The sequence below is a fragment of the Amblyomma maculatum genome, chromosome 9 (assembly GCF_055883805.1).
Source record: "Amblyomma maculatum isolate TAMU_Amacu chromosome 9, ASM5588380v1, whole genome shotgun sequence".
Taxonomy (NCBI): domain Eukaryota; kingdom Metazoa; phylum Arthropoda; class Arachnida; order Ixodida; family Ixodidae; genus Amblyomma; species Amblyomma maculatum.
Window position 1 is genome coordinate 41,304,333 of NC_139352.1, and position 27,581 is coordinate 41,331,913.

Sequence of the window (27,581 nt, forward strand, 5' to 3'; positions counted from 1 at the left end):
TGCAAAAAGTTCCCGGAAGGCCAAGATTAAGCAAGGGGCTTTGCTTGCTTATACTTGGACTTTCTGCACGTTAGCGCTTACAATCACAGAAACTGCAGCCGTTACGCGCGTCAGTTAAAGATTTTGCCGGCTGTACATGTCCCGGTAGGAAAACACCAACAAGACAGACCATGAAACAGGTGTGTTTATTGCAGCAACTTGTCCTGCAACAAAGCAACATACGTATGTACAAGATGCAACAAGGGTTCCAAGTGTACCAACCAAAACTTCAGCTCGCCATCGCTGTCCTGAGTAGAGCACTGTTGTACAAACAAGAATTTCAAAGTTCATGACCCAATGATCACTATGGGACTAACTTACACCATCACGAAACTAGGTTCAAAAATCTTGCCGCCGGTGGCAGGCAAGTTTAGATGCGAGTAGATCTTGTACAGTGACAACAGTACCACAGTGGACGGGCTTATTCACATCCCGAAGCAGTAGGTCACAAGTGAATAGAAGCAAACTGAGGCTGAAGCGCGTAAGCCCTCCTTGTAGCAAAGTACACAGTCCTTCGTGTATTAGTTAAAGGTGGTTCAGCACCAGCTAAGCAGATGGCCCCAGATGAATGTGTACGGCAGTCTTCACAACTTGCAGACAAGTCAAAAGCTAAGACTAGGCATTCACTGAGAAACAGGCGGACCTCAGGTAAACATCAAAGTAACCTGCCTTTAGAAGCAGGTCAGTGAATGCAGGCAGATGACTTGCAGACGATATCAAGACAACTTTGCCGGTCTGGTAGACTAACTATGCACTGTCAAGGGCTGCTTAAGCTACGTGCAGCACGTCTCTCACGTGGCCTCACAGAGCAAGACACAGATATGAACAACTAAAAGATAGAGCCAGAATTCAGAACTTACGTCACCTGCCTTCTTCACAGCAATCCTGTTGCGATGGTACTGATGAAACACATCAGACATTTGATGCCAGACAAAAATACAGCCACATGCATCACCCTACGTACGGCACGTACACAATCGTCCCTTCTTTTGCCGTATACAAATGCACCATACTCAAAATCTCGCGCCACACAGGACCAGTGCCATTCCAGTACATAAAATATGCTTGCTCGACAAACCGACATAACAAGCACGCCTCGCTTCAAAGCTGCACAATCACAATGTAAACAAGAAATTGAAATCAATTCTATAGAACACAGTCCCATAACACTTGCATACTCAAGACACATCTGCGTCTTAACTTACTGCGGGCGGCCTAGTACGCGGGTCAGGCAAGAGTTGCACGAGGGCTACGCAGTTCAATAACATCATTGTGGCGCGAGAGAACTTTCTTCTGCAAAGACTCTAACCAGAAACAATTACGAAAGGCAGTGTTTCCTTTAACACGCATCCCCTTACCAGAGCCATACACCGCATAGTGCACACCGGGCAACTGGGCATAAATAAGGTTAGTAACTAAAAAAAGGAAGAAAAGAACATTTGCACAGTCACATTTGTATTGAGAAAACAAGCACATGGTAGCCGCTAGGAAAACTATAACTCAGAAAACTAAAGGATTAAAGATATGCAAAAAAAAAAAAAAATAAATAAAAGTGACAAAAAAAAAAGGGGGGGGGGGGGGGGGGGGTTCTAACCCACGCAGGCCGATGCCCTCCAGAAAATTTGACATATAGTGCCAAATTTTGCAAGCCAAAATGTAGCTTGAACAACCACAGTAGTGTATCAGTTCAAAGTTGAGACACTCTCTTAGTCTTTCGCAGCCCCGTGCTCACTGTTTGAAACAGGCACGGTCAGCAAGGTAGAGTTTTCCACTCCTTTCGGCCATCACAAGTTGAACGGTCAGGTGTTGCTGCTTCATCTCAAAGCTTTGGACTGCCTAAGTAGACGAACGCAGCAAGGATTTTATGCGTCCTTGAAGGAAACGCTGCTGCCTGTGCCCTTCACATGCCACGTTCCTGTCTTCTGGTGCAAAGATGAGAGAGAGAGAAAGGAGTAGTTTACAGACAGGGAGGCCGACAGAATGTGCGCTCACTGACTACGACAGCCAAGCGGGGCTGCTGCTGAAAGAAACCTAGGTGGGTCAGACAGTGTCGTCAGCTCTCCGAGGAGTCCAATTCAGCCGCTGTCGACGTCGTTGCATCGAGTGTCACAGACTCTGTGAGACTCTTGTGCTTGTCCGTGCACGAGACATGGACTGATCCGTCGCTGCGAGAAAGGAGAAGTGGGGTCGCACCGGATTTTTTCTGCCGAGGCATGGACTAGAAGAACACTGAAGAATAAACACTGAAGCCTGCATTTCGCCAGAGGAGCCTTGAGGCCATTCTCTGCTTAAAGCAAAACGTTGCGTTACAGCAGAATAGGTTATGTATTACTGCAGTATCCAAACCTCCTCACTCTCAGTAAAATGGTGAGTGTTTGCTGAAGTTATATATGATGAGTTTAATACAGTCAATGACTTGTTACATCCACGATTGATATATCGAAGTTTGGCTGTGAATAAATGATCAGCTAGAAAGTTCTTTTTGGATGCATCACTGCTTGCGTATCATTCTGCTTCCATTCACGGTAAGCACATGAACACAAGCACTTTCCTGCACACTTCTTCAGGAAAAATAAATTAACTCCAGCCCAGTGTCGTCTCTCTACAGAAGTCCACTCTGGCCCTTTATCTCGTTTGTCTATCGTGAGCCGCGCACTGCCAAATCAGGTGGAAGCCTGTTAAAGGGTGCCGTGCAGGTTAAAATATTGTTTACAACAGTGCCGCCCTGATAAAGAGCCTCAAAGAGGGCCAGGCATGGTGAATCCCTTGTGAATGCTCTAGTCGTGCGGCGTGCGAAACAAAGTATATCTATTCATGATGCTGGGCTCCCTTCCCAGCATGCATGACCAGCACTCAGGCACACAGCGGCTGGGCACCGCAATGATTTCGCTCGTGACCGACCGAAAGATTTGCGGCACAGGCGTGACTGTCAACTGTTGGCAGCCTGGCTCAAAGCAAGGCACCATATACAGGCTGCCCCATATAACTTGAGCAGAGATCTCAAGAAAGGCACCTCAAATATAAACTGATCCTGACAAAGAATGTTGGCACTAGCCTAGGCTAACTTGGGCTATGTTTTGTTTTCCCCTTACCCAATTAATTGAGTTTAATTAGTGAACCTTTTCAATACTGATCGCAGACCTACAAGCGTTATGTGTGAAACTGTACAGCAGCCTCAGAAACCATCCTGCATAGTACATTTTCCCCTGTTACGAAGATGCTTGGTTCGGTTTATGGAGTTTAATATCCCAAAGCGACTCAAGCTATTAGAGACGCTGTAGTGGAGGGCTCCGGAAATTTCCGCCACCTGGGGTTCTTAAATGTGTGGCGACAACGCACAACACACGGGCACCTTCCTTTCCGCCTCCATCGAAAAGTGGCCTCAGCGGCCGGAATTTGATCCCGCATCCTTGGGCACAGCAGTCGAGCACCCCAACCACTAAGCGACTGCGTTGGGGCATGTTACAAGAAAGCCCACAAACTATGAAAAGGAAAGCCGGAAGACACACTACTACAGTGTCTGCTTTGGGCGCCCGTCTCGGCTGCGGGAGGTAGTCAGTTCGAAACCCGCCGCCGGACACCCATTGGTAAAATGGGTACAAGCGTCCCCCGGCCCGGTGCCCGGCTCTCTCAGGGGTGTGCGTTTGGAAGAGGCTCTGCTAACCTAGCTGTGCTCTTTCGAGGGCTTAAAGTTTTGAAAAAACTAATGACCTGCAAAGGTCGGGTTGACAGAAAAAAAAGAACCACATAATTGGCTTTTGCCGCACAAGGCGGACTTATTATTGTCCGATGGCGGAACTGATCACTGCCACATCGGAGCAACTATTTGAGACATATGACCCCTTTCCTAAACATTTCACCCCAAAGAGCCGAGCACCAGACCGGGGGAAAGCTTGTACCCATTGAAAAACCGGTGGGTACCTGGCGACACCAGGGATCGAACCTGGTACCTCCCGAACACGAGGCGGATGCCCTACCACAAGGCCACGCTTCAATCTTTTTCTTTTTAACCCCGTGAAACACGGTAATTCGAACCACCTTTGCAGGCTGAATGTTGAAAACTATTTTGCCGCAGAAGGAGCGCAGCGGGGTTTGCAGAGCCTCTTCCAAGCGCACACCCCTGTGAGAGCCAGGCGCCAGGCCGGGGGACGCTTGTACCCATTCTTTACCGGTGGGTGTCCGGCGGCGGGTTTCGAATGAACCACCTCCCGCAGCCGAGATGGACACCCAAACCACTTGCACACTACTACAGTGCTACTCTCAAGTGTGTGACAGACGAACAAGGCCAGCTGTGGTGTGACTGTCGCCACGACACTGTGATAGGAAGTTATGACAACCGCAAGTACTAGAGCTTCCAGCTCATGTCATAATCATGCCTCAATGCATGCTGCTGGCCAAGCAATGCCAAAGCAATAAGGAATCTAAGACTAGGAAAAGAATACAAGAGAGCGTTCCCTTTCAAAAAGGGACTGCTCAGCCCAGAGCATTCATTTGCACCATCAAACAACAAAAGCCGGAGGCTCAGGTGCCTACAACTGGCCCTGTTGCTTACCCATGGTCTCAGTCACTGTTGCAGTCACGCCCACCATGTTTTTTTTTGTTTTTTTGTTTTTTTCATATTTTGCGGGTTTTCTTTGGAATGTAAAAAAAAGATAAGGACAATGTGAGACATACTGTGCAAAAAGAAACAACAACTTATTAAGTGCTTTTTAAAGGGACGTTATGCAACAAATCTGCAGAGGCAGTGTTGGTGAACATTTGAGTAAAATTTCAAAGCTCTGTGCGGATCCTGCAATTTCTAAGCAATTGAAAAAAAAAAAAAAAAAGCACTGGTGAACGCTTGCAACTGATCAGTAATAAACAAGGCAGTTCGTTTTTTTATTACGCTCGTCTGCACACACGTCAAAACTGCAACATGCAGCTATTTCTGAGTGCTGAGTGCTATTTTGACGACCACTCATACCGTGCTCATCGTACCTGGACCTGACCAAACCAGTGCGAGACCCATAGCAACTGTTCTGATGCTGTAGCCTTACGTGGGCACTGATTGGGACTGAATTGACAGTAAGGCACCCGTATTTCTGAATTAACAGCAGTCGAATTAAGAAGCTTTTGGCTTTTCTTACATCTAGGAAGTAGCAAGCAGGCAGAAGCTGCTATGGCCACCACACCGTTCATGATGCTGGCCTGGTTTTTCCCTTTTTCTCTATGGCTTTATCTGGTTTACCTGGTAACAACACCAGCCCTATCGGGAGGGGGGGGGGGGGGGGGGGGCGTTTTTTTAGCCACACGCCAGGCGCCAGGCCACTCAGATGAAGGAACACGTAGTTCAAATCATCTGCGTCAGAAGACTTACGGAGTAGAGGAGTTTGAATCATCTGGAAATTCAAATTAATTACTGAGGTTAGATTTAATGAGCTTTCACTGAAATCTGCTCATAACGCTTTAGTGTCTGCTTTAGTGCACGTCTGCAACTGCACTGAGTCGTGTCCAGCTACCATGGCGGAGCCCTCACTTCTGGCTTCTCGTACTATATTTTCCGTCCCTCGCGGTACTCTCACAGTTCTAGCTTTCCATATCCTTCTATGCAGCAGAGAGCAGGTAAGTTTTCAAACCATCCAGAGACCATGAAAGTGCCCACAGCGGGCTTGAATCTCACTTTGACCTTGGAGGGAATGCATGCCTCCAACTGGCATAGAATGTGAAGCGCAGCAGCTGCATAAAAAAAAAAAAAAAGACTGCAGTTGGCCTCACCTGCGGATGCTGACACTTGCCATCAGCTTCGACTCTTCTTCCAGGCTGTGCATGCAAACCTGCAAGAATGCAAGCGTCCAAACTTACAACAATGCAACAACCCAAACACCAGCACAAAGAAAGCAAAATACTCAAAGCCTACATCCATGGTCTGTGGAACCTACCACCTGCTGCACCACTCACACACAACCGAGGTTTCCCACAGCCTGGTCCATTGTCACCTAGTCTGTGACCCTTAAAGGCACATACAAATGGCCGAAGAATTCCCCGGCACCCTCCAACACGTCAAGAGACCCCTAAGAGTGGGCAATGAACAGGCACCAACTTCCAAATGCTTACATCTTTGCATTTTCTGAAGACTTAAGACTTAAGACCAGCATTTCTGGAGTCACTTATGCTGGGGATACATTTTTCAAACTAGCAAGGAACTGCCGCTCTTTGATTCGGCACATTCGGAAATTAGTGAAGGCTGGGGCTTTCATCTTTTTATCTGCGGAATTTGCGCTTTTAAAAGTCCTGTTTGCACCTGGTGAATGCCGTTCTAGATAATCAGACTGGTCAAATTGAGGCAGCTGGCTTCCCTTGGATGGCATTAACTGCGGTCATTGAAACCCTCCCGCCAAAATCAAAACATGGCACTCGACGCAAGAGGTCCGAAGACCGGGGCATCACAGCCAAGCCTGAAGTTATGCCGTATGCGCACGAAATGTAACACAGCAACAAGAAGGTGGCTAACAAACGGAAGCCCCCATTGGTTTCTTTCGGGCCTGAACAAGCTGTTTAAACTTTTTCTGTACGCCCACATCCTCGTGTAGGCAAGGCTGGAAAAAGTTACTGCTGACAGCAGTCCCATTGTCTACATATATGAGCATGTATGCAACAAATTCCACAAAAGAAAACAACAACCAAAGAAAAGAATAGACTGCTCTTTCTCTTGTGTTCTCTTGCAAAGTGTCACAATGTACTTTTCACTGTCTTTGATTTAAGTTGGTGCTCTCTAAGGGAAACATGCAAATGGGCCTCCTTGGCAGTAACAGTGCCTTGATCCCAGCCCCGGAAGAAACCAGTGTCAGCTCAGAGAGTGCAACCCGCATTGATAAGGAATTCAAAGAGCGGCCAAAACCACAGCATGCCAACGCCCGCCTCAACGCCAACTCACTCTGGCCAGAAGGGTGGCATCCTGGACTGAGTCACCACCACCTTCGTACACCTCCACCATGACACTGCTCTCGCCATCCACCCTGGCCACCGCCTGCTGCCACCGTGCGGGCACAGGCGTTCCCCGGCCAAGCACCTCCGTCAGCAATCCTTCTGCACCCGTCTGCAAAGGAAGGGAGGGGGGCTGAGAGTCCAGTGGGAAGTGCTCTTACCCTCTACTGTCCACTGGCGTTGTGAACACGTGCAAAGCTGAACTCTGGACGGAGGATGGGGAGGCAAGAAGTCTCACTTTGCTGACCAAGGCAGCAATTCCGGCATGGGAAATATTTTCTCGAGACAACATGTCCACCACACTAACAGCGCCTTCTTCTCCCACCACACTCTGGGCTTTCTTCCTCGCATGGAAAGGCTGGTGTAACCCTTGAGAAATCAACGCAATTGTCCAAAGACAAGTCATTTTCCTAAAACTAGCCCTGTGCGACTAGCGACTTGCTGGTTCAAGGCGAACAGTATTTTTCTTCTATAATTTCGAGAAAAAAGGAAAGGAAAGATTAGCACAATCACAATTTTAGATATCACGCATTCTAGTAATGCACAGGAGGGTCACATTAATATTAAAAAGAAACGAAACGGTGTATTTAAGCTTTGTCGGACTCAGTGAAGTTGTGCCGACCACTTGCAAAACCGGCCAATGGAAATTGGAGAAGGTCGCACAGCTTACCTACATCCGAATCAGACATGTGCGCATGATGTGGGACCTATTTGTCAAAATTGTCACGCAGAAGTAAAGGGAGCCTCGTATCTTCCAAATGGTGCGTGCTGCTTTGCTGTTTCCGGCGCCAATGTAGACGCCCGCTAAGCACAGATCGCCGCGTTTGAGCGGCGCTCATACCTAGGAACTCTCCACAAAGTTGTAACCTTGGTTGCGTGTGTACCGCAGTCAAAAGGAATATTAAACCGAAGCCTTGATAAGCAAGTGTTCCGTAAACATTATTCGCTCGAGAAGAATGCTTCGCCATTTTGAATATCAACCATTCGGATCGAATCGGATATCAAGTGCTTCACTATTCCACCGAATATTCAAAACTGTTGAATATGTGGTCAAGTTAAAATTATCCTAGTTGTTAAATTAAAGTTAGCCCATTTAAAATATTCGCCGGCGAGACTGAGACTTCCTCCCTCTCTCCCTGCACTGATCTTCAAGAAGCACCTTCCTTGCTCTCTTCTATGGTGAAATTCTGTAAAGGTGGAATCCCGAGTTGTTTTCTGAACAGTTCGAATTATTTCCATAAAATGGACTGCTGAACACCCACTGCCGAAAGTTTCCAACATACGAATTTCTCAAAATTCAGTGGTAACAACAATTTCCTGAACTCACATTCTGCAAGGCTGAACAAGATGTTTTTCAAAATTACAACACAGTTTTTCCCTGTTTAAGCCATTATGCCACAGACACTCTCACGCTAAACAATTCAGCAGCACACTCCATGGGAACTTTTCAGTGAACCAGTTCCAACAGAAATGCGCCTGGAAAACAGAACCTTGGCGAGCAAATTCCACCCCATGTTCTCTTGTAGTGGAACGTGCCCACGCAGGTCCATGCTGCTACAGTCAAATCTCGATATATAACAAACACGCACATAACGAATGATTGAATATATCGAACTCTTCCGAAATATTTTTGTTAAACACATGTATTTTTAACTTCCCATAGCGAACGCGGTTCGGCATAAAACGGATATAACGAACTTTGCGACACCAAACACTACCTCATTTTATTAGCAGGAGGTAGGCTTCGTTGCTATACAAGTGTGTTGTGCGACGCAGCAAACGTTCAGGACTACCTCGCAGGCGCTGATAGAGCCACTCAGCAGAGGTGGCAGCTGCACGATCGAATGTTGCTTTTGCCTTTTTACGTCTTTTGCGTTTTAGTGTTAGCAGCGGTGTCGGTGGTCGTGCTGTGTGGTGCGCGGGTGTGCGTAGTGCAGTGATGGCGGTGAACGTGAAAAAAAAGAGCAGCACTGACGCTAAAGACCAAGCTCGAGATAAAATCGGGGCCTTCACGACAGTTTACAAGAGGAGACTGACACTCTTCTTGTGAAGCTAGACTTGAAGATCAGCCTGCTGGGAGCATTAAAGCAGCATGGGACCGTGTGAAAGGTGAAACGATTGCCAACTGCTTTCAGCATGCAGGCTTTGTTCCAAAAGAGGCCCGTGCATCAAGTGACGATGGGGACGATCCTGACGAAGCAGAAGCAGAGCTCCGCGAGCTCGATGAGGCCCGGAACGATTTTTCGTGTCTTGTTCGTGACATGCCCGCAACATTGACTGTAACTTTGTAGGCGGCGACGACACCGCAGCGACCACAGCTGTACTGATGAACGCTGAAATCGCTGCAGAAGATTCTGAACATCCTGCAGACGAAGCTCAGGCTGATGAGAGCATTCAGACTTCACAAGAAGCCCTTGCTGCACTGGATTTACTGTGCCACCACTGTAGTGCTATTGAGGGCAATGGGTTTGCCTTTGTTGAGTGTTTGCAAACTGTAGAACAGGGCGTGATACGAAACGCGGTCAACACAAAAAAAGCAGGCCGTGATAACGCAGTTCTTTGCGCGTAAATAAATGAACATGACCCAAGTAAGCACCCTCCGAGTTGCTGTGCCTTCTCTGATTAAATTTTGCTGTTCTTGCATGTATATTCTACGAAATTTTATGCTACGAATTATGGATATAGCAACTATTTTCAGATTTTTTTAACTGTTCGTTATAACGAGGTTTCACTGTACTACTCATGGACAGATGCAATAACCAACCCATAGCTGCAATGTGGGGGAAGCAATAGGGAGTTTTGTCTCGCTTACCTTGACGTAGATGCTGCGGGCAAGCGCTGGAACTTGGACGTGCCGTGGGACCTCGCGAACAGACTCTCTTCGGGATGACAGCAGTGCAGCCTGCGAGGGGACACCGCGCTCGGTAAGTCCACAGCGTGCAACAGCACCGCAAAATGTGCAGCAGAAGCTTTCTGTGGATGATGCCTACAGTATATGTGGCGAGATACAGTCGAACCCGGATATATTGAACCCGGATAATTCGAATTTTGATTATATCGAACTCACGGAATATCGCCTTGAAAATCCTATGTAAAAGTATAGGACAGCTGCGTCGTATATCGAACTCAATTTCACTGGTCATTCGAGCGATATATCGAACTCCGCACCACGCATTGGACAGTGCGCCTTCCCCAAAGACGATCGCATCACCCTCGGCAGTTTGCCGCGTCACATTTTCAAGCCAAGCACAGAAGGAATGAGAGGGCACAGTTCAGCAATGGCTGCTGTAGGGCAGCGCCACGTCCTTTTCCCAGAGGTGCGTGTTTCTGCGGTGATCATTTGCTGCGCGCCAGCACGTGACGTTTGCAAGCCATGTGTGTGAAAGAACAAGAGGGCGCCAATGCAGCTGTGGTGTTCGAGAGAGGGGAAAAACGCGATAGTGCGAAGCGCAAGGGTGTGCCCACTCTTCTGCCGAGCTTTATCTCTCCCCTTTCTCTCTCTTTCCCGGTCTTCGTTCGCAGCAGCACACACTACGAATGCACGGACAAGCCAGCTCAGCCCGTGGCAGACGCTTCTCCAGTGTGTGTTGTGAACGCTCAGCGCGCGGCGGCTGACGTGCGATGCGCGTCTCGCGCCGTCGTGGTGAACGTGCATAAGCTACGGCAGCTGTGGACGCTTAGAAGCGACAGATCTTTTTTTTTCTTTTTTTGCGAGAGTTTGTCCTTACTTGTGCTGAGCGTGCGGCGCAGCGTAAGCTATGGCAGCTGCGGAGGTTAAGAAGCGGCAAATTTGTTCTTTTTTTTTTTGTTTTGTTTTTTTCCAAGAGTAGTTGATTCTTGCATCTATGAATCAGCAAAAGCACGTGGTCAGCTGCGATCATGACACCGGCTTTTAGCATTGTTCGCTTCAAACGGTATTTGCAGCTACCACGTTTTCCAATGATTTTGCGGCAGTGGACTATGCCCGCCCCAAGCGCGGAGCGATAAATCGAATCAGACTTGTGCAATCAAGCCATCACGGGCACTATGCCAAGTTCGCTCCCTGCCACCGCAGGATCTATGAAAAGTATAGTCAAAAGATAAACATGCCGTGATGTTATTGCTGCGCAGCATCTTGGCGCGCTGCCAATAAATGAGCTGTGGATGCGACGGTCGAAATGGAGGGACGCGCTACCAAATGCTTGCGTAGCACAACTAGCCGCAGTCACGGATTTCGCTGATGTCTGTCCAAAGCCGCTCACTCTCTCTCTTTGTGAACTTGAAGTGGAGAAAGAGTGGATAGCGGAGAAAGATAAAAAGAGAAAGTGGCGTCGCGGAGCTGCCGCACAACTGCAGCACAAGCCACTCTCCCTCTCTCTGTCCATCCGTCTCTGCTTGAACTTGAAGAGGAAGAAGGGGAAGTGGCGACGCCCGCATAACGGCAGCATAAGTGCACCTAAGACAGTGAGAGAGGGGCGTGTCAGTTGCGGACATGGTGGTCATCACTGGGCAGTGTTGCACAAGCGTGTGTTACTTCGGAGTAAGCAGTCGTGTGTCACTCGCGCGTCCCCAACTTTGACACCTCTCCTCTCACATCAGTCACTCCTCAGCCTTCACGGATGGCAAACATGCATATCGGTGCTCCCTGGACCTCGGCTCCGAACTGCTCGCAGCGCCATGCAGCAGCTTGTGCTTACCTCCGCGCCTAAGCAGTGCTACACATCTACTTTGCTTTTGATTAACTATGCAAATCGGCCATAATTTTTGTTTTCAAATTCTTGGGGGCAAAAGTGGGGAGTGGGTTCATTACGCAAAAGGGTTGAATATGCAAAAAACACAGTATCATTTTTCACGAATTGCGAGTGGCGTCTCAAGCCGATTTCAGTATATCGAACTATTTTGCGACCCCCTTCGAGTTCGATATATCCGGGTTCAACTGTATACCTAACTAAGGCCATCTTGTGGCAAGAGAGAGCAAGTCGCTTCAGCTTCCAGGGAGGCGATGACAAGACACCGCCCCCTTTAAGATTAGTCACAGAAGGATTCTTGGGCTTCGTCTCATTTGAAAATCTGCAAATGGCAGGCTCAGCGGCTTTTACCATCAATGTGATTCTCCCCCTTCCGCACTGCAAGGTCATTCCCCCAAGCATAACACAAAAACACAGCACAAAGAAACAGGATGTACTGAAATGAAAGCTAAACTTCTGTAATTTCAATTTTCGGAGACTTCGAATGCTATTACTTGGTCTATTCATGCTCCACTGAAGTCTGAGAAAAAATAAAAAAGAAGAGAAAAAGCCTATAATTTGAACACGCTCGAATCGGTTTTGCCACCTATAATTTAAATTGCATGCTGTTGAGCCTGGCACACAATCTATGCAGCAAGGCAGCCCCACTTGTGAGCTGCGAAGGCGGCAAGAATGCAAAGAGAGGGTGGATTTAATGAAGGAGAGAGAGAGAGATCTCTATCTGAAGCTTCCCCGATACCACCATCCACAGCCACCCACGCCGCATCGAGTGGTAGCGCTACAGCAAATTGGGCATGTCTTCGTGCTCTTGAAAATGAAATGCTCGTGCTGAGAGACAGAGAGAGAGAAAAGAGGGATGTGGCCCACCTGCATGGCCGCCCCGAGGGCGATGACCTCGTCTGGGCTGTGGCTGTCCAGCATCTGTGAGGAAGGGAAGCGGGAGGCCAGCAGGCCCCGCACCCGCCGCACCTTGGTCGACCCTCCACACACAACGACCTGCACGCGCGAGGGCGGCTTTACACTCGAGAGTCCACTCAAGGCCAGCTGACAGACGCGAAGCAATATCGGGTCCATTCTACATTTCTTCCAGATGTACAAACGACGCTGCTAGGAGTAGCTGGGCAAAAAGCTGCCCAACCACGGCTCGACTCCGCCAAGGCACCACTGTCACACCTCCAGTAATGACAGCCAGTGTAGCTTAGGGCTAATCACAAATTACGACGTGCTAATAAAATGCCTACCTCTGAATCTGCATGGCTTTTCTTGGCTTTCTGCGGTTGTGGTTGATTTGAACTGGCCTATCTTGTTTGAAATGTCACGCAATGTATGCTGCTTAGGCTGGTAGCTTCTAAGGTGGCTTCCAAGCTCTAGTGCTAACGCATTAAAATAAAGTAAACCTAGGACAATACATTACACCAAGTATGCACAATTTTCAAAAACAACAGTATACAGTGTGTGCACAACACTGCAAGAACAAACTAATGATGAGCCCAAGCATGAACAAGACTTGCATAATAGAACAGTTCAAACCACGAACAACGAGAGCAAATAAGCAACATAATGTAAAAACAAAACAAAATGGATTAAAAAAAAAAAATTAGATGATGGCATAAGATCTGCGACTGATAACAGGCATGACTGCACTAATCCTAAGAGGCAGACCATTAATTTAATTGCCTCGATGCAAGACATCAACTAGGAAAGAAAATACAAAAGATGCAAACATAATAAAAGGACCAAGTCAAATAAAAAAAAAAAGACACTATTTGGGCTTTTTAAATTCAAAACTAAGCGAGTTTTATGCTTGATTATTATACAGATAGCAAGGCATCCTCAAGAGTGCAATTTGCTGTAGCCAATACCGCAATGAGCTCGTGACCGAGAGGTTTGCATCCACCAGATCCCAGCAATTGTTTCTGCAATACGGACAGTTGTCTGCTACCTACATTTTGCCATTTCTTAGTGAAATTTTACCTGAGCAGCATTTCTTTGCAAAAAAACAAAAAGTCAATGAGTCAGTAGAAGTGGGTCAAATATTTAGGAGAAATCCCCAAGGTGGAGTAGATTTCTAATAAGGGAGTAATTACTCATTGGCATCCACCCGAGCACAGCCGTACGGCTACAAAGGAAAGCTCTTTCTCAGAAACTTCTAGTTAAAGAAAAATTCGTCGTGATCCGGGGATCGAACCCGGCACCACCGCCTTTCCGGGGCAGTCGCTCTACCGACTGAGCTAACCAGGAGGGCTAGCAGATCAGATGGGAGGGCGAGAGCGAATTGATCTATAACTCGAAGTAGGAATAGTGTTGGTCAAATATTTAGGGGAAATCCCCAAGGTGGAGTAGATTTCTAATAAGGAAGTAATTACTCATTGGCATCCACCCGAGCGCAGCCATACGGCTACAAAGGAAAGCTAACAGCTTTCTCAGAAACTTCGTAGTTAAAGAAAAATTCGTCCTGATCCGGGGATCGAACCCGGCACCACCGCCTTTCCGGAGCAGTCGCTCTACCGACTGAGCTAACCAGGAGGGCTAGCAGATCAGATGGTAGGGCGAGAGCGAATTGATCTATAACTCGAAGTGGGAATAGTGTTGGTCAAATATTTAGGGGAAATCCCCAAGGTGGAGTGGATTTTTAATAAGGGAGTAATTACTCCTTGGCATCCACCCGAGCGCAGCCATACGGCTACAAAGCTTTCCTCCGTAGCCGTATGGCTGCGCTCGGGTGGATGCCAATGAGTAATTACTCCCTTATTAGTCTGTAGAAGCATTCCAGGAACTTTTGAGTAGTGTCATATCCACAGTTGCAGAGTGAGCAGACAAGGCTTGCTCACCAAGCCTGATATTCGCACGAAATCCCTCGTCCCACCATTTCCAAGTAACATTTTCTAGAGTGAAGTTGATCGTGGACTTGGCTAGAGAATAAAAGGCATGCCCGAGGGTATCTTTCGATGTGTTGTTTATTTTATGATAGATCGGGCTTCAGTACCTGTGCTAAATTTTCTCACCTTATAGATATAGAAAGCTGATGAGTTGCAGTTTTTGGACATCAGGCCACTTCTTACGTCCCTACTATATCGGCTGAAAATTTTGCCCTCAGTGAAGAAGAAAAAAAAAAATCCTTCCAGAATCGACCATCGTGGATTTGCTGCTAAATATGTGTCTTGTGGCTAGCTTGCTTTTAGAAAATGCCCCCTTTCCTTCACTTTCACAAAAACTATCTAACGATTTACTGCTGTTTAATTCACACAGCTGGCCATGGCTATGAATGCGTCCCCTTGAGCTGTTGCCAGCACCAGCATGATATGACAGACCTCCTTTCTGGTTTGCTTGTACAGCGACTTGGAATAGAGGCACAAACGGGGAACAAGCATGGATGACCGACAAGACTGGCCTGCAATGCTCCGTCGATCACTCTTCCGGAAAAAAATGAGGCCCGACTGCTCACCTTTTGGATATCGGAGGCTTCTAGGCCCGCCTGACGCAGAGCTTCATCGATGGGTTCGGCACAGCGGGAGAGCAGGGGACCCAGGAGGGACTCGAAGCGCGCCCTGTCCACCACAGACAGACAAGGTATCGTACAGTCAACCATAGATCTTGGGTTACGCAACCACTACAGTAATTTCAAGCTAGCAGTAGTCAATCAAGCAAGGAAAGTTTCTAAGCCAGGCAACATAAATGGGAGCCCTAAACGTTTTCATCACTTCAAGTCTGGTAATCATTGAAATATTTGTGGTTAAAATACAGACATCTTCCTGGACCAGGGATCTTCTGTGCCACAGCTGGAAAATGAAAGATACGCTCAGCTGCAGTTGTGCAATCCCTATCAAAATATTCATGTAATCGCTGCAAGGACATTTTTCCCTTGCTATGTTTGCTTACCACTGTGCAACGACTCAGAAATGTCTTTCTTTACATCATAAAAGGCTTGCAAATTAACAGCTAATGAGTATCCCCCCTATGCACCTTGCCAAAACAAGCGCATTGTGAATGTAGAGACTGGCTGGTACAAGCACCAGACGGAACCCATGGCACATTTTGCTGGAGTTCTAATGCTCTACATTATTTATTTACTTATTCATCAAAGAATCCACAGCGCCAAAGCATTACAGTAGGGTGGAGAGTAGGGGTATATTCAAAAATACATCAACTACATAACAATATTACACCTCTGCTCCCAGGCAGGACAGAAAGTAAAGAGAGAAAAAAAAAAAAAGGAAGTGAAGCGTTTGAACATGCAAATTTAAAGCACTAAAAATAAAAGCGTCATTTGATGCAGTACACATGACTTCACCTGGCAGCCTACTCCATTACCTAATGATTTTAGGAAAGTAACACTTTAAACAATTCAGTTTTAGCTAATGCTGTACTGGCTTGTACTGCAGTATAAATTTGAGGCAATAATAACGTGGATATTTCCGTAATAGCATAATATTACGAAGCAAGGTCCGTGAAATTTCTGCAGGAACAGCATTCTTTTGCACAAGGAACTGTTGCGTTTTGACGGCTCTGCAGCTTTGGCTGTGTAGCTACAAAATAGCTGTCTGCAGCATGGAAGCCAGTGACACTCACCTGCTCAGGTTGAGGCTCAGGTCCATGCCCTCGTAGACAGACTCGGCGAAGCACTGGGCCGTCTCCAAGGTGGCCAGCACGTGTTTGGCAGTCTCGGCTGCCGTCCACAGCCGTGCCAGCGCTCGCCGACTCTCCCGCAGGTCAGCCCCACGGCTCTGGCTGCAGACACACTGGGTGTTCACTCACAACAACACTGAGCACAAAGTTTGCAAAAATGGCATACCCTCGGTTGGCATTCACCGCAGAAAAGTACCATGCTAGCAAAGGTACTCGTCTGACTACCAAATTGACAAGCACGCTTATCAACTGACCAAAAAACGTCACACTGCCAACCACGGTAGTAGAGCCCCTCCATAGTAAGGTCACTCGGACCAGCAATAATCTTTACTATATCAGATGCTGTTGATGAGATGGTGATTGAATGGTCACTTACTAAACACATAATAAAGAAATATCTTCCATCCTTTTGATGTTTGTTCTACATCCCCCCCCCCCCCCCCCCACCTTCCTCCCACCCAATGAGTCCCTAGAGTGTGCAAGCTTGAATTAGATCAATTCGGGACATATGTTAGTCGCTGACCCTTTTCCCAACCTAGACCAGAGCAAAATCCGGTGAGAACATGGCGACAACTGCCACCTCCAGAATGCATTTGCTGCAACACTTTCATGAAGTGTGCAAAGAGTCCCACACAGAGATGCGGCAAGCTCCAAGCACAACAGGTGGTCCTGAAGGCGACGTTAGGACATGTGCCGCTGGCATAGGTGTGCAGCACTGTTGCACAAGTTGGCAAACACAGAATACTGCTGCCCTTTCGCAAGTGATTTCCAAACGGATGCAGTGACTTCCAAATGAACAATACTATCCCACATCTGAGAACGCCCATATGGCTGTCCGAGGCTGCAGCCAACAATGCAGCAACAAACACTAACCAAACTCCATAGTGGGTCTCTCAAGGGCCTCGCCATTCCTTCTCTTCCTTACCGCTTGAATTCCTGGGCGCAGTGGTCGACCACGGCAGCTGTGAAGTCTCGACCACCCAGGGCAGGCTGGGCAATGGCATGGGCTACCAAGCGGTATGCTCCATTGCACACCGCCACCACGCTGGCACTCGCCGTGCGACCGCCCAGTCGGTAGAGCAGGTACCGGCTGTTGAAACAAATGAAAGTTCCAAACTATCAAAACTCCGCACACTCAGCTGCTACTCTGCACTACGGAAATTTGAATAAATGCAACAAAATTCATGGTCTGCAGGCATTTCAGCAAGCTTGGTGAAAGGACACCTTGGCTGAAGGAAACAAAGCTACGTGCCCCTTCTGAGCTTATGCAATCTGCACCATCATGACAACAATCAATGATGTATTTTAATGGTAGAATACCAGCTCTGCCCAAAAAGCACAGTGGCGTAATGTGTGTCACTCCATACAAGGTGGGGTTCAAGAACTATTTTCCAAGTACTGCACCCCAGAGAAGCCTACATCACTAGGATAAGCAAAGGCTTGGTACAGTAAAAGCTCGTTAATTCGAACTTCACGGGACCGGGAAAAAAGTTCGAATTATTCAATGTTCGAATTACCGAATGGTCTCTAAAAAACTGACAAGAACCATTTGTATTACAGTAAATGTACCGTATTTAGTCGCGTAACAAACTAGCTCGCATAATGAACCCAGCCAGCCCCGATTTGTTCCTACGAATCTGAAAAAAAAAATAAAAAAATAAAAGCATCAATTTTTAGGGCGTCTCTCCGATTCGCGCCTTCGATTCGCGCCTTCGCGCCGTCACGGTCCACAACACATTTCTTGGCAGTGAGCCAAGATGCTGCGCAGCGATATCGGCATGTTTAACTTTTGACTTTAGCTCCAGCAGGGGGGAGGGGGCAGGAAGTGAACTGGGCAAAGTGCCAGCGCTTGTCCGGTTGTGCAAGCCTCGTTTTCAGTATGTTCGCTTTATTATGCTATGAGCGACTGGGGCAGGTGCCACTACTGCCACTCCAATCATGGGAACGCGCGATAGCAGCAAGCGGGTTTTGAAGCGAATGTTGCTAAAAGCCGGTGTCATGATCGCAACTGACTCGCGTGCTTCCGTTGACAACTGATGGGTGGAAGGATAGATGGCTATCGCAAAAAAAAAGAAAAATAGTGACCGTCCGAGATCACAGCCTTTCATGGGCGTTGGCTGGGACCGCGCTGACAGAACTTATCCCTATTTCCAAATTAACAGGGTTGGAATTAACGAGTATTAACGGAGGTTGCGCAGGAGAGAGAGCAGGCAGCCGCAGGCCGCGGCCATGCACCGATCTTGCCGCGGCCACCGTCCCCTCCCTCCAACGCCACCGGTCGCCGCGCCGGTCATGGCGCCATTACCCACTCTTCCATGGTTTTACCTGGTTCCATCTTCTGTCCCCGTTTTGGACGTGCACAGCCTCTAATTATGCCTTCCAATCGCGGAGGTGTTCCTATACTTTTTTTTTTTTTTGCCGCGGGATGTGCGCCAAGCCGCCCAGACGCGGCGGCGCGTAGTTCGAATTATTCGTAGCGGAACCGACTCGCGTTCAAATTAACGGACTTTTTTATACACAGATCTCTATGGAGCTTGGCCGGACCAAGTACTGTAGTTCGAATTATCCGGGTTCGAATTAATAAGCTTTCACTGTAGCCACTAGAAAGCCGGTGGGTAGGTACCTAGTGGCATTAGGGATAAAAACTTGCAACTACCCCATTGTTCTGGAAGTTAACAATACAGAACATAGGGACAGGGACCGGAGGCAAGCACCGGCTTTCAATACCTTGTTCACATACAGATTAATAGCCAGCAAGTAGCTGTTAGCTTCTGTATAGATAATCAAAAAGCCCAAGCTACTATACTGCTACTATTCTATAACTACTATTCTGTACAGATAATTAAATGCCCAAGCTACCTGCCATCACCAGCCAGAGGCATGCTTATGACTTGTGTCATGGATGCCGCCACTGCTGCCACTTTGTGCTAACGGGACACAAGATCTTTTGCATTAATAAACAATGTCCTGTGGACAGAAAGTTAGGAAGACTAAAATACTTTCTAAAATCAAGGACTTGGTTGTCTCCCCTGGTGGGAACTGCAGGAAACTCACCAGACTTCTGGTGACGGTGGCGACCCCATGTGGTAGGCCAGGGCAGCAGCAGTCGGCTCATTGATGAGCCGCAACACCTGGAAGCCCGCCTTGGTGGCCGCTTCCCTGCATGAGCAATGGGCACCATATGAGGTTCTTTTCAATCCTGCTGTTTCTAGAGGACAGGTTGTACAACGCTGAAGTGTCTCAAGGCTCCCCAGGCACACAGGTTGAGGCGTTAAACCCCTTGGAAGAAAGGCTGACAACACGCCAGTCACACGAAAAAGGAAACTCTACTCCATAGCGAAAAAAAGAGCACCGCCAAGGCCAGAGTGTGAAATAAAACAGCTGTTGTTCCGCACCTGCATACGTTCTCCGAGAGGCAGGCGAAGAGTAAAAGCACGCAACTACTCTAGCAAGGGCTGTCACCTTGTAGAGGATTCTGGCAAATTGCAAATTGCAATTGCAACTTACTTCCAACGAACGGTAATCACTACAATGACATGTATTTGTGCGATCACAAGGTCACGTCTCAAAAGCAATAGACCTTATATAGATACAAAACCCAAGTACTAGCCAGCTATACGAACGTGCCTGCGTAGTCTATGGGGTAGCAAATCCCGGGTTCAAATCCCCTCTCCAAGTAACTACCCTAGTGCCAACTGGGCCTCTTCATGCGGTATTGTGACGTCACAAAACCCAACCAATCCCTGCTCGGCGATGTCACCTACCACCTAGTACCTGCCACAGGCGTCAGCGATTCTTTTTTGTTTTTTTTTTGCACACAACACTGACAACTACCATGTCTACTTGACTGCGCGGTGCCTTTCATTGTAATGAGCCCTCGCTTTTCAAGGTTAAAGACGAACCTTCTTGTCATATGAAACAACCAGATTTTACCTTTACAAGTAAAGTGTGCAACCACCGCAGTCAGCTTCGCAAAGTTTCATGAAGCTTTGCAATCAAGCAGTGCTGGAGTTTTGCCTCAATCTGCATTATGTCCTTCTGCCTTGCTAAATGCATCCGCCAATCATGCACACAAGTTTTAGGAACACAAAACTCACGTGAGACCACCTGACTGACATTTGCTTCCGCACCTAAGATCGCGTGATGTCATTAAAGCATTAGTTTTTCGAAGTTGATTTCTCAGTTTTTAGTTCTTGTGGGTGCCCACAGCACCAAATTCTGGCATCGCACTATGACGCTATACTACAGTACCATTATGGAGTGTATCTTTTCATGCAAGCTTCCGCAAGCAAGAAGAGCCTTCCTGGAGCACCCAAACTTTCACCAGACATAGCAAGCATACACGACTGATCCACAGAATACTGGAGGTCCACTACTCTCAAGTCATTCTTTGACAGTTCCTGCGGCAGTTATTGGGCTTATTTGGATCAGCACAAAGGGGCTGTGGCAGCCCAATACTCACGCCACAAGTCTCCTCTGCGCCTCGCCAAACTCCGGTGGCACTGTCAGTACAGCTGGGTACTCTTCACTTCCCTGGCTCTCGGCTACCTCTAAGAAAGGCAGGGACAACATCAGGTGCCATGTTCTTCGTTACGAGCCCTTAGAAACAGACTCTCATCTTTCTCTCAGGCAGAGAAGCAACTGCATAAAGACAAGCTGTGAAACATATCCTGTATCTAGAGCTCAGCCAGCGTCTTTCTGAAGATCTGACACTCTAGAATGGCTATTTGCCCACTCAAAATCATACAGCTAACAGCACCGAGTGACTCGACTGACGCATTCTTTATAGCAATTCCTGGGACTACAGAACTGTGGCATTGAGTACATCATTGCTTTCAGAAGCTGAATCCCCTGCGAAGCCCAGGCAGAATGCAATGACCCCCTAACCCATAAAATTGGACTGCTTGCCAACCAGTGAGCATCTTCTTACAACCCCCCGAAGTCAAGCGACCACATTTTGTGCTGATGAACTCCTCTTTGGCAAAATGATGCTGGCCTCTACCAAACATGAAACAGCCTTGGAATCTGCCTCTATAGTGATATTGAATTCAGACTGGAGCAGTGCAATGTGACAACTCTAAATGATACTACTACTCCCAGTGGTATGGCAACACACCTTTATTTATTTATTTTTTTTTCATAATATCCGAACTCCTTGTTTGCACTTTTTCCTGACACACAATATACTCTAGGTTTTATGCTTTCTCAACACATGTAAAACTTATGTCGCCATGCTGTCATTGTTACTCAACTTCTTTTTTTTCTTCTCATCAATTCATCTCATTAAAGGCAGTGGCGGGTACTTTCACCATAAGCAGTAAAAAAAAAAAAAAAAAAAACAGAGAGAGAGAGAGGGAGAGAAGGCAGCATTACAAGCTCACCGAACATCTTGCGGAAGAGGTAGAGCAGGACATCACTGCGCGAGTGGCGTGTGCCACGCTTATCATCCGCGGAACACACTTCATAGAGGACCTGGTCTCCCTCAGCTACAACCTGCAAAGACCAAAAAGAAGAATGAGAGGACACATACATACTAGGAATCAAATGGGCTCCTTGCCTCATTAAGTCTCAACTTCACTAACGACACATAATAAACTTTTTGTGCAACTTCTCATCCTAGAGCAAACAATATCTACTATTTTTACAAGATTGTATACTAGTATCAAGGTGAACAATTGCCAGCTGTGCTTGCCACACCTTGTGTCCTGTCTAATTTTAACTTACTCTAATGCAGACATTTGGACACTGGCCCTTTTAAGCTGACCGGTTTGTGGGAAGAGCACAGACAAGTGTTCGTGGTTTATCGGGTGTAACGTCCTGAAGTGAGTGCACTATGAGCGACACCATAGTGGAGGGCTCAAGATAGTTAGTGCCACCTGAAAGAATGAGCGCTCTGACCTTGCAGGGGCTGTCGCTGGCCAGCTGTTGCACCTCGTCAGGAGAGGTGGCCGTGAGGAGGCTCTTGAGGTGGCAGATGGTTCCACCAGGGTTGCGCGCCATCTCGCTCTTAGCCGCCAGGCCCACTGACTGGAAAAGAAGGAAAAAGTGCCCAAACAAGCCAGACGCCGATGCAGACCAGTTCAGGAGATGAGAAACATGCCGAGAGCAATTTCAGGCACGCCTAAGTAATTCGCGGTCCTTCAAAAAAATTCCGAGAGCACTGTAGAATCTGCATTGGAGAATTGTGTAAGCCGGAGCGTTGCTGCTGCACACGGCATATCGTGCACCCCTTGTAACGATTTTACACTGCAAAAATTATGATAGCTGCGTCGTTGACGACATGGTATAGCAAGAGGTGCAGGCCTAACATTGGACTAAACTAGGTCACTGCGACATCGCCATTGCTAAGGGCACACCATGGCAACATGCGGTTGCTAGGGCGGCACCGGCAGTGGTCACCATGGCAACGTCGCCAAGGTGACATCACCACATACCCATCTATGTTTTTTCTCACCCTCTCGCCCTCTTTTGCCCTAGTTACATTTTATATTAATTAGTGACACTCATTAATCCCTTTTTGATTGACTTCGACCCTTTATTAGCATTTTTTCACACTCTGACGTCGAAACACATGTCATTTGGTGGTGTAATTTGGACGTCGACATTAGCTCGCTCAGCTATTTCGATGTCTGATTTACTTTTTTCACTGTAATGAATTAACTAGTAAAGGGAGCCCCTAAAGCAACTGCAGGTGCACCTACATTCACTGTTCGTCGAAGGATGACAACGATGCAGGCTCGATGTATATATTTTTCCCCCGAGTCGAGTGTAAAACAATCTCATCACACTGTACGGTCACACATGCAGTTCCCAAATGGCGAAGAGGATCGTGGGTGGGGGAAAGCTCCATCATGTTTCTAAGTTCCAAAGAGGTGTTTCTTCCATGAAACCCCCTACACATACTGGACAGCTGAAGAAAGAAGCAAAGTGCTCTCATTCAGGTTAAGTATGTGAAACATACCATGCATACATAGAAACAGAAACTCCCAGTTCCAATGGCAGTATAGTGCAAGATCCCATGTTGCAGCGCAGCACCCGAGGGCAACAGTAACTTAGCAAAATTACAAAGGGAAAAGAACTAGCTCCTGGACCATTCTTTGCATACACATGTCCGCAGGAAAGAATGAATGAACGAATGAGTTGCATAACATGTTTTATGTTGTCACAACATATCTACCCAATCTTCCCAGTGTCCTCAACTAAGAAAGTGCTCAAGTAATTCCCCATATATTTCTACCAAGAACCACTCATGGTGTCAGTTCCATTTCTTGCTGATAAATGCAATAACTCTATTTGAAGCAGACAAACTTAGCACGCTGCAAGAGACACGATCATATTCAGCAACGTCTGTGAAATAGAAACTCCATCCCAGAATTTCCAGCTGGCATTCCTCTGACCAGGCTTGCAAAGGTAAAAAAACATGCTTATCAGAATGGAGAGAACATTGACCAACCTTCTCTCCATTTGAGAATGCGATGACAGCAGGAGTGACCCGGTCACCGGAGTCATTGGTGACCGCCTCAGTGTTTCCATCCTGTGGAAGAACAGAGAGCAGACGAGCGGTTAGAGAAGAGATACACTGGTAGGAGCCCGGTCTCAACTCCTGCTAAACTGCTATTAACACTTACAAGCTTGGAGACACAGACATATCCATTACCAGTGTACTGGACAAACCAATGTGAATGAAACCTGCGCAGCTTTACACATAAAACAATTAAAAAAGCTTAGACTGTCTCAAAAGCATCACGGCTCCTATCGTGAACACCAAGTCCAACACGCACACATCCCTGTAATCTTACTAACCAGTGGAGGCTCAGAGCTTGCACTGCCCAGCAATGTAGTCCAGCTGTTAATCTTGACAAAATTTGCATGTACAGGCCATAAGAAACACCCGAACGGGCTTAAGAACAAAAGTGCCGAAGGGAAGTGCCACTTTTAAGCGTTAGCTGTCAGAAGCCATTTTCAAAAGAAATGATTGTGTGCCACCCGGCGTTGTGAACGCAGTTTCATAAAGGTCATTCCAATAAGTTGTTTCTTACAAGGTCCAGAGAACAATGGACTGTCTCCAGTGACAGAACAAACTATAGACATCAGACCTTATACTTTTCTATGTTCACTATTTTAAACAAATACAACCATGCAACATAAATGTACATTACCTGTGCCTGAGAGTTTCAAATGTATTTTCTATAGGAAAAAAATGCATAAGTGTACAACTGCAAATCTTTTTTCTCCTTAATGCAAGTGCAAGAAAAATTCCAAGTCATTTGTTAGAGTTTCTGCAGCGTGTGCATTGATTACATGCTTCACTCTGTGCCTGTGTGGAGTAAGTAGTCTTCATATGCTATGCCTATGTGCAGGGCTTCAGGTGCTGTTTTTTAACTTTTCATCTAGAGTCCTTTGCCCTTGTACCAGAAAGAGAATAATGACTGCATCATTATCAACATTTGCCTTAATGACATAACTAGGCATTTTTAACAGGAGTTCGGCCATAGCTTCCAGATGCAATTGTTGTATACTTTCCTCTTGAGCTAAGCAGTAAGATAGTCATAATCTGCAAGGACTTGCCAAATGCACTCCATCTCAATTTTATTCTTCGTCTCCGTGTTATTTTCCTTTCATGGTCCAATTATGCGGTTACTACATGTCCTAGGTAGATATATTCGACTATTACTTCCAGTGCTCCGCTACCTAACGTAAACTGCTTTTCCTTCCCGAGACTGTTGAACATTATCTTAGTTTTCTGCGTATTAATTTTGATGCTTAACTTTCTGCTTTTCCTGTCTAAGCCATCGATCACAATGCACAATTCGTCCCTCGAGCTACTTAGCAAGGCAATAAAGATAGATCAACCTTATAACAGCAAGCACTGAGTCAGTCACGCGCCCGTGACAGAGCCAGCTACTAAGTGCGGTTACAGAAAAGGTAGCCTTCAAAAACAAAACTATGTAAGCTAATATGAACCTTTGCAGTGCAGACTCTTTGGGCACTGCCATACTGTTCACTGGACTGTTGTGTGCACCTCGCACTAGCATTGTGGACACTGCAGTGAAACCGGTTTCCGACAGTCCGGAGAGGAGGAATTTCGACAACTCCCTTGCCCGATGTAAAGGTCTATAGCAAAACAGTGCAGTTATTCTCATGTGAATACTAAAATTTGAGTAATGCTCCAATGGACCATGCCAAGATATCTCATCAGAGAAGCAAAAGAAACCAAAATGGCATTAATCAGAGAGCAGTTCCGATAGACTACCACTCGACAGCGCAGAAAGCTATGGCAGAATGTCCCTTAGGTCACTTATAATTTACGTCTGAAAATATGACTTCCTATACTAGGTTTTACTGGCTTCCTCATAGATTTCTTGATGACGGTGCCCCCTTAGTCTTTGCAGAACAAAATATTCAGTGTGATAGTCACTGTTCGCATCAGAAAATGAAAAAGAAAAACAAAACAAAACAAACAAACATGACCGGAAAGCCAAGCCGAATGTATTTACTTTATTTATTCTGCTGTTCCCCGTCTTGAATGTGTCCATTTTTCTGATTTTTATTTTATCAGTTTGATACTTGCATAGCGTAAGTCTTCTGAGAGGCAGACCTCCATTAAACTAAAGCACTTCATAAGGAGATATAAGCAAGGCAAGACTGGGGGATAAAGCAGGCAGCATCCAACTGGCTACCCAACTGGTGAAGCGAGGCAAAGGGTGCGAGAGAGAAGAGGAAGAAAGTTTAGCTCACATATAGTGGATACACACTGTCCTGTAGCCCGTAACAACACAGTTTCACACTCAAGCATAATGCTCAGGCTTCTGTGCCTTGATGGCCTTCCGAGCAGACAAAGGCTGGAGTAAAGGCTTTAGAATGTTTCTCTTCGTTAGGAGACAAGAATCCAAGCGGCAGAGCGTTCCCTCCACATTGTAATGTTGTTGGTGCTCAGTTAGCTACCCCATGCTATGCCGTCACACTGCTCTATATCCAAGACCCTCTGCTGAAATGAAAAAAGAAAAAAAAAAAAAAAACCATCAAAAATTACAACTTTGTGTATCGGAGCGCACCTTCACGTGCATTTTGAGTAATCCCCCGATAAGTTCACGCGGCCATCATACTGGTCCAACAGCGGGCAGACCCCGCATCACACTGAATGCCCATAAATAATGAATGACCCTTCAGGTATGCGGCTACCAATCAGTATCAGTTAAAATGCTCACAAGTGACACTGGAACGATAAACAACAAATAGCTTGAAACAGAAAGGCGAGCAATAGGTCTTATTCTTACAAAGCTAGACCGGCGTACCTTTTCGAAACCCCCGCCTACGAAATACAATGATCGAAAGGATTAGATGCGGACAAGCACACTCGGACATTTGCGATAAAGATGATGATAACGACCATCACATGCAGAAAGATTACATGCCCAGGACAATCTGTTGGAGGAGCAAGTAACATGGAGCAACGCAAAATCTAACACAATCGCAATAGCGCCTGATGACTTTTGTATCATGACAACAATTGCTCATTGGGCCAATGAGCTTTCTTTGAGAAAACTTTGCTAAGAGCGCAGCGCTCTCAACGCGCGGGTTTAGCATGCGGCAGTTTCGCAACAAGGCGAAATCGGGCAAGTGTCATACAGCACAATCAGATAACAAACGGGCGATATCGTCGTAGCAACACTGCGACAGACGCGCGGCTGAAAGGACGGAAGACAGCTAGCTTGAGGGCCCAAAGACTGACAGCCTTTGCCGACACATCGAGAACGCGCGCACTTTCGGCCGCCCCGCAAGACACAGCGGAGGCGCGCAACGTGCACGCAATCGGCGCCGGTCATTGTAGGCCGCTCACCTTGTGGCCAGCCCTTTTCAGCCACTCAAATTGACGCTTGGCCGAGGCCCGAACGTTTCGGTGTGTTATCACGACTGCGGTTCATGTACTTACCTTGTGAATCGCTAGGCAAAGATTGGTGTTGCCAAAGTAGAGCCCGAACGAGGCCGCCATGCTTGCGATTCAAAGTGCCGCTCGGCGCGGCGCCCTACGGCTCCCTTAGGTAACATGCAAGCAACATTTCGTATGAACTCTATGATTTCCTAAAATCAAATTTGTCAGTTTAAATACCTAAAGCATTGAAATATACCACATGTACTAATTGATTTTATCCAACGGGTAATAATTTAGTTTTTGAGGACGGTTACTATGGGCGGTTATTTTACTTTTCTTGTATAAAACCACTA

The 27,581-nt window shown here is 46.9% G+C and overlaps 1 protein-coding gene across 1 annotated transcript; it reads right to left on the minus strand.

Moving 5' to 3' along the window:
• Nucleotides 1–166: 166 nt before the first annotated feature.
• On the minus strand, nt 167–27,395 carry LOC146178916 (heat shock 70 kDa protein 14-like). The gene is made up of 14 exons (XM_084578656.1): nt 27,289–27,395; nt 23,809–23,889; nt 22,254–22,382; nt 21,737–21,848; nt 20,818–20,905; nt 19,410–19,514; nt 17,281–17,445; nt 16,299–16,457; nt 15,175–15,277; nt 12,597–12,725; nt 9,815–9,904; nt 6,953–7,114; nt 5,794–5,852; nt 167–2,204 (listed from the first exon to the last, which is right to left on the minus strand). The coding sequence occupies exons 1-14, from the start codon at nt 27,346–27,348 to the stop codon at nt 2,093–2,095; spliced, it is 1,554 nt and encodes a 517-aa protein (XP_084434782.1). The 5' UTR covers nt 27,349–27,395; the 3' UTR covers nt 167–2,092.
• Between the last annotated feature and the right edge of the window lie 186 nt (nt 27,396–27,581).